The following is a 13,342-nucleotide window of genomic DNA, read 5'->3' as shown; positions in this document are numbered from 1 at the left end:
CGACTATTGGAAAGAGCATGCTTTCAACTACAGCTCGAACTATGAACGCGTGACATGTTTCAGGTTTTTTTCTAGTATGTTACCTTGGACGAACTGTCGACGCCCTTGTTGAAAGGGCTCGCATTTGATGAGGAATCCACCTCGCAAACTCCAGAGATCAGAGATATGAATGTTCATGGAGGTAGATATTAGAGCCGAAATTGGATGGATAGAACGATAGGGTGATTGGGATGCATAATCCTGCTTGCTTCAACCTTAGGGTTGACTCTATACTCCACCCAGTCAGGAAGAATCATGCATCTGAAAATTCAGCCAGGGCTCAGTCATCTCAGTGTGCACATATTTATGGTTCGATTACTGTAGAAGCTGATATCTCGGCGCGGGGATGAGGGGTAAAGGAATAGATAATAAAAGAAGGAACACAAGCAAGAGAAGCAAGAGAAGGAAGAGAGAAAGGGAAAGGAAAGGCAAGCAGCCTCTCAAGCAGTCCCATCCATCCCGCGACCATTGACCTCTTCAGTGCGCCCTGGGAATGGATATGAACTGGTCGAATGGTAGTAGACACTCACGTAGACTCCCTTCTCCTGGGAGTACGCAAACGAAATCAAGGCCTGGAGTCTTGTTGTCTGACTGATATCGAGATCGGGGCTGTTTTGGAGCATATGAGCACATGGCCAACCTAAAAGAACAAAATGTGTACTCACTAGACTCCTCTTAGCACATGCACATACCCATCTGCCTTCTCCTGCCACGCTGGCCCCAGACTCCTAAAGAATCTCGACAGCGCCAGAGCGACTTTGAGATCATTCTCCCCGTATACGGGGATGTATACCTTTGGCGCTACTTTGTTCGAGCCAGCCCAGATCTCATAGTTCCAGAATAGTGGCAGGAAGCCGTCGACTGTTGGGCCATACTCGAGTTTCTCCTCGTCCCCCTTCGAAAACAGCCGGTCATCCTTATTGACCTCCAGTAGGTGCCAAAGGCGCCGAAGGAGCGAGAGTCCCTCGAGAGTCGTCTCGTCGTTGAGCCGGCCACCCATCGTCCACAGTTCCTCAACTTTGCCCAGCGAGACCTCGTTGATGATGCCGTAAATTTTGAGTCGCGTCTGGGCCAAAGGCACACAGTCCCACGCAATGAACGTCCTTAAATCCCACGATCCACTATCCTCCATATACTCATCAACCAGTTCGAGCGCCTGTTCACAATCGAACTGGTCCTTGATCCGCTCAAGCGAATCTCGTATCAGCTTGGCAACCGGAACCCCCGTTGCAAGACTCTTCCACCGCGGATGCATATAGCACTTGACCACCGTGTTGTCCCCCTTCATATCGAATCCTAGAGCAGTATGCGTCTTGATCCCATAGGCATCTGGGTTTTCAAGGGCAGCCGTCTCCTCGTCCGAAATGAAGATTGTATCCCGAACATGATCGAAGAGTGTCATATCGAATCCCTCCAACCCTTGCTCCACCAACCCTGCAAGCAAGTCCTCTGTAGGTCGCTTGTTCAAGGGATCCGCAGCATCCTTCCCGGACGCGTAACTCAACGGTTCAAATGCACTCCGAATAACGGGATTGCCTGACGCCTGGAAATTAAGGCTATATTCAATTGCGAGCCCCTGTCGGCTGACAATGCTGAACCAGGTTGGTGGATAGGTGCCGAGAAAAGGGAGGAGGTAGCGGTGGAAGAAGAGCAGGTGTTTGTATTGTTGGCCGGTTGTGTACTGTGAGGCTTGGAGGAACCGGGAGAACAAGGAGCCCGAGTCGAGCCACCATTGTCTCTGGGCCTCATTCGTGAAGGGCAGATAGGAGGTAAGAAGAGTAAATGGCTGCGTAGAGATAGGCTTAGGCACTAGCTTGCCCTGAAGTGGTAGCGACGTTGAGCTTATCTGCAGCTGGTTTCCGTTGCTGAAAGACGGCATTTTTTTTTAGCTTGTAGACCTTGCTCGAAGAAAAGAAAGATTAGAGCGAGTAATATGGCGTTATAGTTCGTATCAACTGGCTTTCACAGGCGCTTCCCAAGAGTATCCTGCGTTAGGGCATGGCGATGCCCACTGGGACACAGTCCCTTTTAATAGATAACACCATCTCTACCTCAACCATCCCTTCAATACTTCGCTGTCCGACGTGTAGAAGCCCGCGAATCAATGAGATACAATATTGCCCGACGGGCTGGGTTTACAGCAGAAGCAGTGGCAGAAGCAACACGGCACCTTCATGCGAACCAGTCGTCCATGTCCCCGTCATCCGGTGCGTGCTTTGCATGTGTAGATACATCAACCTTTACCAGCTCGATTCAGAATGCACCCAGCCACGACGTCATGTTAATATCAACTGAGTTTGTTATTAAAAACATGAAGAGTTCCCTTCCTTCAGGTCCACCCTCGTCTGGTATCGGACTATTGAGCTAGAGCCGAGCTATATACTGCGGATGGCGCCTCTACTGTTTGCTTGGGCAAACCTACCTCCTCCAGCTATTCCAAGCTAAGGTAACCGAGCGGGCTGAAAGGTCTAGATCAGTTAACCATTCGGTTGAATGTCCCATTCTTACATGCTCCGAGCGCCATCCGAACACGAGGCCAAATAGACCGAATACGAGGTCAGCAACAATTGGTAGCATGAGTGGCGGGATGTTCACTCATCCATCGCTAACTGCATCTTGCCGCAACTAGACCTTATCAGAGCTCTGGGAACCCGGTTTGGGTGATGCAATCAACAGAACTACTTCGAAATCGGAGGGAGGCGGAAATATTTGGGAATAAAAGAGGACGACCACAAATGCTAGATTGAGGCTCTAGGAGCAGAATTCCTACTATGTTTAGAATGAGGAAAAGCCGCTTTTTTATATCTACTGTGCTAGGGCCTAGAAAATCACTGTATCCCCATTTTGACCAATTCAATATAGTGAAATGCATACTCGAATGGAATAATACTAATAACATATTGCAGTGCTAAAGAACAGTCAGCACCCTTTGGAGGAGGAAGCAACGTGAGCCCCGTAGTAAAAGCAATACAGCTGAAGGATAATATCTTCTAGAGAGCCTTTCCACCATCCCTTCAGTTTCGACAATCCCTTCGGGACCAACAAGCGTGAGCTCGTTTCTCCAATGTCTTGATACCAAATAGGTAGCTACGGGCTTCTACAGCCCGCGTGAGCATATTTTCCATTTCTGGTTATGTCAGTAAGGCCGTTACATGAACGGGGAAAGGGCGTCGAACTGTCGCTTATCAGGGAATCTGGCAGATAGTGCCGAAGCGGCGTCGCCATTCTTGAATACCTGATCGTAATAATATGTGGATTGTAACTCTTGCTCTTGATCAGTTGGGTCAGGTATCGGAAGGAGGTGGGGGATATGGCGTAGAAGTGACGGCGTCCTGTCACTCTAAGAGTGGCGGTTAGGGCAGTCATGACGTTGGTGAAGGGAAAGTAGCGTTCTTTTTTTTGTTTTGAAGGTATCCTGGTACGAGGCATAGGTAGGCCAACTAGTTTCTTCTGGAATTACAACTGAGTTTTGGTGCTGTTAGCAAAGGCCATAAACATTGGAGAGATGCGTTTAACCCTTTAAGCCCGTATTCTGATCCCACCTGATTGCTAAGATATAGCTATAACATGAATATCTCGCAACGTGCACCATAAGGTCAGTCTTATCTTACTACATGACTCTCCTAGACGAAATACTCGCCGGCTGACGGCCGAGTATCCATATGCGGCCGTGCTGACAACGCCCTTGCCTCATTCACAGAGTGTGATCAAGCTGCACGACTCACCAATCACGCCATGAGAGTCTCTTGAGGTTACTAGGCTGTGAAGCCTTTGCAATCCTGGCCCAACGGTTGATATCTAGGGTGACTGCGCCTCAACCCAGAGCAGGAAATTGCTTACTGCCGTTACCTGCCCCTACGTATATTAGTTGTTAGCATGAGTTATGCGCCAAGGGGCACACCCGCCTGCATTCACACCAAGTCGGTGCATACTCTCGTACGATCTGCCCTCATTGGTTAGAGAGGCTAGATGTGCTCAGTTTTCAAATGCAGTTTTTTTAACGGATGTGCCTACGCCTACGGATGCTAGGGCACCAGTGATGCTGATCCTAAGCCAAAGCTATTCTTATTCAGGCCAATGATCCACATCCTTTTCCTTTACGAAGTGACAATGCTTTAGAAGTCTCGTTGCGGACATGACTGACCGCTGGAACTCCTGGCTTTGTTCGATTGCATGAGCTTCTAGTCAGAGCTTGGGGGAGAGCACACGCCCGCTTATAGGAGTCTTAATGCCGGTCAATAGGCAAGCACTCTATGCTTGCTTGAGAGACAAGATGCGTACAGGTAGACTTGTTTCACCAATTCCGCAGCGCAAAGTCGGACTCCTGGTGAGCGGAGCAGGTGAACTTTCCTCCCCTAACCACATCCTCAACACTAGCATACCACAGCTACAGATGCTCACTTTATCTCGCTATTATATAACCCGTTATGGCTGAACACACTCGATGCAATAAGGTAACGCTCAAGTTGGAGTTGACTCGGAGTTTTGGTGATCTTTGAGGATTAGGGTCCATCCTGGCACGAGACATGAACCGAGAACAGACGCTTAGGACACCAGGAGATACCTGCCTAATACCTTTCTGTACCATGCGTGCACTATCCTTGTCCCGGTAGTCGTGAATCGGCCTTTTTACAGCTGATGATAAGGTCATTTTGCTATAAACCAAATCTGTCCTTGATTCTAAACATGAGGGCCGGCACTCAACGCTCTCCCTTCTGTTGAACTATACCCTTCGTTTAGGCCGGAGCTTCGAGCCGTATTCATTCCTAGGCTGCAGATGCAATTGATGGCGCGCCCTTCCCCTTGTGCGCTTCGCAGTGATCACTGCTGTTCACAAGTCGAGTCTCACGATCATTGTTCGGCGACACAAGTCACACAGTGGAATCATCTTCTTTGAACCCAGTAGAGTCTACTGTTTATTCCTCTCTATCAAGTCTCTAATCGTTCAAGTGGCAGGGCAGCCTCGGATATGACATAATATTCTGATCTCCCCAGCATCAATATGTATACCGATACTCTGGGTGCCTATCCCCAAGAATCTCAAACTGCTCTTCAAAGCTAAGTCCTTCCAGCCCTGGCTCACTCAGAATCTCCGTTCTCTTCACCTCCTTTCGCCGATTCAGCCACATCAAAACACCGACTTGGAGCACCAATCCCACAAGCGAAACCACGATGAGCGAGAGATTCACTGTCGCACCTAAGGTATAATAAGGCGCCGAACTCTTCGGGTAGATCCAAGTACTCAGCACGCCGCCCGAACTAGTAGTGACGAACCCGAGGGCAACGGCTGTGGCGCGCCTAACATGGCCCGCTGTATTGTTGGGGACCCATGAGATGAGACACGGCGCTGCAGCGTAGATTCCTGTGACGAGCAGAATAAGTGCCGCGTAGCGGAGTGCGATGCTGCGGCCGACAAGCATGAGCGCTGCGCCGATGAGAGCGATGGAGGTGGTTGCAAAGGCGCAGATTCCGCGCTGCCGATACCGGTCCGCTATGTATGCTGTGATCATAGTCACTACGAAAGCCACAGCATACGGCGGGACTGTCATTAACTGGGTCTTCGTGTTCGAGTACCCCATTGCTTGCACGATCGAGGGAGAAAAGTACGCGAGCCCGAAAAGACACGTCCCGCTGGAGAAGAGAATGACTAGGACGAGGAGGACGTGGACATCCTTCAGGACTGACAGGACCTTTTTGATAGTGACTTTATCAGACTCCAAGAGGTTGGCGTCGGACTGGAGACGGCGCAAGCAGTGTTGTTTGTGTCGCGGTGTGAATGTGAGCACGCCCTCTGGTGTGTTTGGCAGCATGGCGAACGAGAACAGGCCGAAACAGACAGTGAATAAACCCTCCAGGATGAAAATCCATTGCCAGCCGCGCAGACCGCGGATCCCATCCATCTGCTGGATCGCGGCCGCTAGAAGTCCCGAGAATGCACCGCTAAGAGAGGCGGCAGAGAAGAAGAGTGCAATGCGCACCTGCAGCTCATGGCGGCGGTAGAAGCCAGAGAGGTAGAGCACTATTACCGGGAAAAGGCCGCCTTCACAGAGACCGAGGAAGAAGCGGCAGGCTACGAATCCGCTGAAATTGCGGGCCTGGCATTGCAGGACCGTGACGAGGCCCCAGGACGTGCACAGGGTCGGGAGCAGGATGCGGGGGCCGATTTTCTTCAGGACGAGGTTGGAGGGCAGCTCCGAGAGGATATAAGGAACATACGTAACGGTGATCGCTGTCCAGTCAAACAGCCTATCTAAACAGTGTTGGGTGAGGCGCGAACGTACCGACTTTATACTGGTAGTCGCTCAGATTGAGATCGGTATCCAAGCCAGCCTAGACAGTCAGCCAGCAGTCAGCCAGCAGGTCCTTGAAATATAGGCGCGACGTACCACTCGGGCATTGCCGACATTCGCGCGGTCCAGCCAGGCCAGCAAATACAGAATGAGTGTCATGGGCATCAGGATCAGGTCGAGTCGGTTGAGAGTCTCGCGATCGAGCTGGCGCTCCTCCTCTGTGGGAACATCTTCGACAAACAGCTCTTGGGGTTTTCCCGAATCAATTGCACTCATATTCAAATTACTTTGAGAATAATGGTCCTGGTTGTCGTAAGTACAGCAGAAGGGGCCTGTTAGGGCTTTTATACAATCCCGCAAGTGCCTGACGACTCCATAGGACTACCCCATAGAGCTGCCAAGCGTCCAAAGCCGATATGAGATCCGTGGCGGGGACAGCTTCTTGGCTGTCAAGATATGGGCACTTGTTGCGAGCTGATGGGTGGGTTGAGTGGACTCCAAGTGGATGGGATACGCCAGGAGGATGGTGACTATCACGTTCGCATAGGGCAAAGCCATCAGGATACCCCTCCCCCACACATTATTGGCGGAATGCGGGGACGGCAGGCGAAGGAGGGTCCAGACTCTGATGCAGACTCTCAGTAGTGCCTCGGCAAAGGCATCGTCTCGGTAGTTGGGCCTACCCGATCCCAGCGCTTCACTTGGCTGCAGTATCGGTGAGAAACTGGTCCAATTGACGTATAACGGAATGAGCCGCGTCTGTCCGCGTCTGTCCGCGTCTGTTGTTTGACAGGTCGTTGATCTACAACGTCAACCGCGGTCTTTCCGCTGGCGCATCATCAGTATGAAGTATTAGTATGTTGATATGTAGTTTAAAGAACTATTTCTCGATTATGCTCGCCGATCAAAACCCATTCTGGTTCTTCAGCACTGGTCTGGCTTTTCGCTCGAATGAGATCATCTCCAGTGACACCCGTTCTCTCATACCTAAGGATACTGCTCCTGCTCAATGAAAACTGCCCTTATACCCATTATATCTGGGAGGCAAGCTGAGGCACATCGATGCTCTGGAACGCTGTTCGTCGTAGACAGTTTCTTCATACACACAACTGTCCAGGCTTACACTGTGGCGTGCGCTATCCAAGCGTACACTGTGATGTGCGACTTGCATCCAAACTTAGAAGAAACAGTCTTGATGTCCTCTTTAGACTTGCAATTGAACCAGTTGGTTAGTCATGCCTACCCCAATTACAACTAGATGTGAGGATCTGTGGAATGATGCTGAAACTGACTGTTCCTGAGGCCAAAACAGCTTCATTTCTCCCACTCCCAACAGCAACCCTCTTTTTAGATCCTTATACGCGCTTGCACTACTCTTTTGCACCTGCCAATATTCCTAAATGTTCTAGTCTCTAATCTTATAAGTACTTGCCTTCAGCAGCTTTAGTCCATCTGAACTTATAGCCTAGTAGCCCAAAATGGCCTCCTTGATCGCGAATCCAGCTACTTAGATCTTATCGGCCTGGTTGAATACTGTAAAACACTTTCTTTCCATGCTTTTGTTCCTCTTTCCACACTTCTACGCTCGTGGTTTATCCTGAAGCAGTTACTTAGGCTTAGCGCACTTCTCTACGCTATTTCGTTATAATTGCCTTGAGGACGAAGCGAAGTTGTGCTCATAAACTGCTTGCATATTGCTTGCCTCCAGTAAGCCCATCTTAACGATGCCGTAATAATGACTGCAACGGCGCTCGTAAATTCACTTCGACCTCGCTTCATCAACTCGCTAGCTTGTTTCCCTCAGTAATTAATTAAAAATAAAGCCGACTGGCCGAGGATCAGCAACTATGTGTGGACAAAGTAGACTGTCATGATATTGCTTGAAAGGTACGCTTTTCAGCGAATTTTCCGCACTCAGGTCTTCATTGGCCGATTACCATGGGCCACCATTTCGTTGTAGCAAGAATCCTCCGACATATGGTGAGGGTTCACATAGATAATTGGTCTCAGATATCACCAAGAGAGTCCTCCTTGGGGTCAGGTCTCGAAACTTTCTAGGATACAGATCGAAGAGGAAAGTTCTTGGGATAAGATGAGATCAGGTCGTTGACGATATTGGCTATTTTGCTCGTTGTGAATATGCCATAATACAGTGCTAACTAATGAGTGTTCTTGGATCCTTGGATACTCTAGTCCTTTGTAACTCCAACATGTCGATTCCAGTCATACTCACTATATGCCTCTGCGTATCGTCGATACGACCCTAACAAAAAAAAATGGCTAGTATTACATTCTAAATATAGCGGCGGGTTATCATTCTTCCGCGCTTCGTCACGTCAACTGCGACGACAGGTCGATCGGTTGTCATTGTTTTTGTCTCAGACGGGCGGGTATTAGTAGAGTTGACAAATAGACTTGCAACCGGGTAAATGCAGAATATTAGAGGAAATAAGGAACAAGAAAAATTTACAGGATAAGAGATTAAGACAGCAACAGCAATAATAGTCATTACATACTTGTAAGAGCCAGTAGGCGGTATGACAGTATATCGTATCAGGGAGCTATCCCTAAGAGGTACAATTAGGCAAAAGAGAATATACAGGTCCTTGTTTTCTGCTTTCCGCTTTCCATGAACGAATCGACAAGTGACCACGAGTAACTGTGGGAAGAGATGGATGGTTCTTCCATTGGGTGGCCGGAATGGCCTGCCTATCTAAACAACTAGCTTACTAATTAATGACTAATCGAGGTCGAACCCCAGGGGCAGGCGGTACTGAAGGGCAGTATGCCCCGACAGTAACCACGCATCACGTGCCCAGGAACGCCTCTGCGATCGGCCTCCTCGGGGAGACTCGGCAGCTTGGCTCAGGCACCGTGGGCTGTTGGTGCACGGAATTGGCCAATGCCGGTGCCTGAGCTTCGTAACCCGAATTCTGAGCTGGTACAATGGTCTAGTAAGTTCCTGACACTATCGAAGCCCAGTTATGATTGCGCGATGGCGTCCCGCCGAATTTCTAATCATCGCGTCTCGCTGACAAACCCCTCGAGAGGGCCCCGTCGCCCGCCTCTCATTGGCTGGCTTGGGCGGAATTAACAATCGCACAGTTTGGCCCTGTTGGCGATATAAGACCGCTGCCCCTCTACCCCTCTTCATGATTTCTATTTCCATAGACTGTACATACAATTGTCTCTAGCAGCGCAAGTCACAATGGTCGAGTTCAAGAACCCCGCTACTGCCACCCTCCTCGAGGCCGTCAAGGCTCGCCGCACCATCTACGGCCTCAAGGCTGAGAGCCCCGTCTCCGATGACACCATCGAGGCCATTGTCCGCGATGCCGTCCTGCACGTGCCCAGCTCTTTCAACACGCAGACCTCGCGCGTGGTTCTGCTGCTGAAGGAGGAACACCAGAAGGTCTGGGACATTGCCCTCCAGGCAATGGAGGGTCTCGTGGCTGCGGGTGCGCTGCCCAAGGAGGCGTTTGAGTCCTCGACCAAGCCGAAGCTAGAGGGATTCCGTGCTGGTTACGGAACTGTACGATTAACTACCCGGCCAATAATATATCAAAATGCATGGGTAGTGGCTGACAAGCTTAGGTCCTCTTCTTCGTCGACTACGACGCTCTCAAGGACATCAAGGAGAAGTTTGCCATCTACGCTGACAAGTTTGATCCTTTTGCTCTCGAGTCCAATGCCATGTCTCAGTACTTGGGTATGCATCAATCTGCAGGCAGTATGTTTAATATGATCCTTTTGCTGACGGTCTCTCCCAGTCTGGACCGCCCTAGCCTCTGAAGGCTTCGGCGCCAACCTGCAGCACTACAGTCCCCTGATCGACGAGCAGATCGCCAAGCAGTGGAATATCCCTGCCAACTGGAAGCTTGATGCCCAGCTCGTTTTTGGTACTCCCACCTCTGGTCCTCTGGAGAAGACCTTTGCTCCCATCGAGGACCGCTTCAAGGTGTTTGGCAAGTCCGCGTAAATTCTGAATAGCATCATAGACGCCGCGAGTGTTGATGAGTTATGAAGCGTGCATATAGATTTGAATCTGAGATTTATTGATCTAAACACTCCCAGCACTCTTAAGTTATAACATAGTGTCCGCGGCCGTGAACGCCTAGCGCCAGAACTCCCAGATACGCCTGAACAAACCTAAACGAAAAGCAGTATTTAGAAAAGACAGGCATAGTCGGCCTACTTACCCCCCAGAAGCTCTACACCTCCCTCAACCCCCTTCCTTACCCTCCTCGCCGCTTTAATCAACCTCCCAGGATGCCAAACCAGCCAGAGCACCATGACACATGCCATCAACGCTCCATCAAACAAATAAATATACACTTCGCGACTTCTCACATCCGCTCCATGCGGACTCCCAAACTCAATTGTTCTTACCAGATTCCTAACAACCATTGACCCGCAGACTCCATACAAAACTCCCATATAAACCCTCCAATTGCCAATTGCTTCATCAAGCGAAATAGCCGTCGGATGGGCTTCAAGCCGTCGATGAAACATAGAAGCAATCCAAATAAACCATCCAAACACAAAGAGCGTGAAGATCAACCCTGCCAGGACGGCTTTGTTCCCAATACTTATGATTTTCTCGTCCCCTGTGACTTGGAGGCCCGCGCCGACGAGCTGCGTCAGCAGACAGATTATGTCGTTGAGCACAAAGAGCACAGTCAGTCTTTTCGGACGGATGGGTGAGTGTTCTTCTGCGTTCAGAGCTGTCATCAACCGGGACAGCGTCATGTAGATACTCGCGGAGAGTAAGGGGGGCGCGCAGAGGAGGAGCATTTGCTGTTGCGCCCAGGGCCCGAGTCCGGTGCGGTTATTGTGCGAGCGAGCACGGCCGTGGTAGCCAAATGTTTCGCCTGCGTGAACTTGTCAGCATCTCGTCATTCTTGGCTTGTACTGGCCGTACTGGGGTTGTTGGTGTGGAGCTAATGGAGTTGGGTGAAGGGGGATAAACATACAGATCCCGCCGAGAATGAATGGAATAAAATATGCGGCTCTGTATGGAATCATAAGGACAAAGTGGACAAGAGTTGCTATGGCGAAAATGGCCATGAAAGCATAGCCAGCTGGGAGGGAAGGATTGTAGGGATAGAATTCAACCCAGGGAGACGAGCCGTTGACTCCGGGGTGGAAGGTAAAGTCCATTGCTGTATAGAGAGTGTGATATTCAGGGCTTGATAATGGAAGACTTGCAGTAGAAGAGAAGTGAATAATAATCGTTGAAGAGAGATTGAGCTGCTTGTGCTCAACCCTCTTATAACTTCAGGGTCCATCAACCTGTTTCAACCAATTGCCTGTTGTGGTAATTCAGGAACGAATACGGGTGGGGCGGCAAAGCTTCGAGATTTTAGTGGAGATGCATGTTATTTTTAGGGCTGCTGTAGATTTCATGAAAGATTTGCTGGATTTTCTTCGATGCGGATACATAGCAGACCATGCTATTCGACAAATCGCTATTAAGGCAGAAGTATAACGGGCTCATAGCCCTACGACGAACACTGAGGGGTTCCATCCGTATGCTTAGATATATTAGATTATAGTCAATATCAAGGTGCTTATGCTACATCATCCTCCAAAAGCTATGACCTCCTCGGGCCATGAAATCTGGTCATGATAGGCTGGAGGCAAGCAGGCCCTAATCCCCAAGATGATATGTTGGTCCCACCCGCGCATAAACCAGGCCTCGCCCATATAGCGAAGCAGGATGGTCCAGTGCGCCATAATCACCAGCGCGATCGGCTCTCTTTCTTCCAGTCTCTCAATCATCATCTCTGGAAGACGAAACGTCCATCCCATCGTATACGGCATCAGTTCTGGTGGAGCAGAACCGGCTTTGCGCGCCTGGTATGCATCCCCAAAGCAGCCGATCAGGTCGTCAGTCACCTGAATGTAAAAGTCTCTGTCCGCTTGAACCTCAGCAATGACAGTTGCCTTAATCTTCTGGAGATGCTGAACGTGTCGCGAGAGTTCCATGTCGAGTTCATGATCAGTAATTTCCGCTGGCTGCTCTTTCTCTGAAATGGCAAGCACACCTGTAAAGATCTCCGCTTGTTTCTGTGCTAGGATTGCACGCACTCCATGCAAAAGGACCAGCCACTCAGACTTGCCTTTTACATTGAAGACAAGGTACTCGCCGTCTCTCGGCCCGCGAGCGAAATACGCAAAGCAGATCATGACCGCCGCCATGTAGATTTGCTGGCAATTGCCGGAATCTAGCGTATCCAACGCAAGAACGGTTGTGACGGAGCGTACACCAAATGTGAAATGGTCATCGGCTTCCTTGATGTAAACCTCTCGTTTGGCTGGGTTTATGAAGGCAAGATGCAGAGCGGATAAAGTAAAGAGCAGGTGCATGATCGAAGGAAAAATGAAACCCCATTGCGGTACGTGGACCTGCCAAACGGAGTGCGCCGCTTCGCTTGCAAAGGTGCAGTACGTTGATGTGGTATAGTGGTGGAAAAGGTAGAGGTCTGTCAGCGAGATACCTTCCCCAGGACCTCCCTTGAAGCCGATCGTTGGGACTGAGTCGCATTGGACTCCAGATGAACGGTAATTGGGCCTGAGTTGCTCTTGTGATGGAGAGATCTGAGATTGGTACTTTGATTCTCTGAATTTGAACCGTTGTGTATGCGATAGTGTTGTTCCCTCTGATGGAGATCCGGAAGCTGAGAGTCGAAAGTCGCAGTCAATAGAATGCTGTACGCAGTTTGTGCACATAGGCTTCTTTTCATCGCACTGTTCCTCCATCAGCAAATAATACCGCTGTGTTTGCGCGGAGATATATCCGCGAGGCGTGGTACAGCTTTTAAGAGAATGACCTACCTTGACCCGTCGCCTCTTGCAATTGCCACATCCAAGTCGAGACTTGCGATGTGTCTTTCGGGATCGTATCTTCAGCTGAGCTTGTTCGTTGTCCATAGCGACCAGGATAGGAATAGGATGATGCTGTCATGCAAAGTCTTTCGTATTCGTTCCTTTTCTGCCGTTTCCGCAATGTC

At 49.9% G+C, this 13,342-nt stretch overlaps 5 protein-coding genes across 5 annotated transcripts, besides 1 other annotated feature; 1 reads left to right on the top strand and 4 right to left on the bottom strand.

Moving 5' to 3' along the window:
• Positions 1-13,342: part of a sequence feature (contig 1.38 569..233386(1)) that runs on past both edges of the window.
• On the bottom strand, positions 517-1,918 carry ANIA_10289 (uncharacterized protein; the record flags this gene model as incomplete). Its single annotated transcript, XM_050613025.1, has 2 exons — positions 517-679; positions 732-1,918. The coding sequence occupies 2 exons, from the start codon at positions 1,916-1,918 to the stop codon at positions 517-519; spliced, it is 1,350 nt and encodes a 449-aa protein (XP_050468868.1).
• ANIA_02344 (putative MFS transporter) lies at positions 5,037-6,605 on the bottom strand (the record flags this gene model as incomplete). The annotated part of the gene is made up of 3 exons (XM_654856.1): positions 5,037-6,289; positions 6,321-6,369; positions 6,426-6,605. 3 exons carry the CDS (start codon positions 6,603-6,605, stop codon positions 5,037-5,039), a joined length of 1,482 nt encoding a protein of 493 aa, XP_659948.1.
• ANIA_02343 (uncharacterized protein) lies at positions 9,522-10,308 on the top strand (the record flags this gene model as incomplete). Its single annotated transcript, XM_654855.2, has 3 exons — positions 9,522-9,861; positions 9,924-10,059; positions 10,100-10,308. Exons 1-3 carry the CDS (start codon positions 9,538-9,540, stop codon positions 10,306-10,308), a joined length of 669 nt encoding a protein of 222 aa, XP_659947.1. The 5' UTR covers positions 9,522-9,537.
• On the bottom strand, positions 10,444-11,598 carry ANIA_02342 (RTA1 domain-containing protein; the record flags this gene model as incomplete). The annotated part of the gene is made up of 3 exons (XM_654854.2): positions 11,303-11,598; positions 10,529-11,200; positions 10,444-10,478 (listed from the first exon to the last, which is right to left on the bottom strand). The coding sequence occupies exons 1-3, from the start codon at positions 11,487-11,489 to the stop codon at positions 10,444-10,446; spliced, it is 894 nt and encodes a 297-aa protein (XP_659946.1). The 5' UTR covers positions 11,490-11,598.
• ANIA_10294 (Zn(II)2Cys6 transcription factor domain-containing protein) lies at positions 11,910-13,262 on the bottom strand (the record flags this gene model as incomplete). The annotated part of the gene is made up of 2 exons (XM_050613024.1): positions 11,910-13,079; positions 13,167-13,262. The coding sequence occupies 2 exons, from the start codon at positions 13,260-13,262 to the stop codon at positions 11,910-11,912; spliced, it is 1,266 nt and encodes a 421-aa protein (XP_050468867.1).

The sequence above is a fragment of the Aspergillus nidulans genome, chromosome VII (genome assembly GCF_000011425.1).
Source record: "Aspergillus nidulans FGSC A4 chromosome VII".
Lineage (NCBI taxonomy): Eukaryota > Fungi > Ascomycota > Eurotiomycetes > Eurotiales > Aspergillaceae > Aspergillus > Aspergillus nidulans.
Note: the sequence above shows the minus strand (reverse complement) of the source record. Positions and strands in the feature narration are given on the sequence as shown.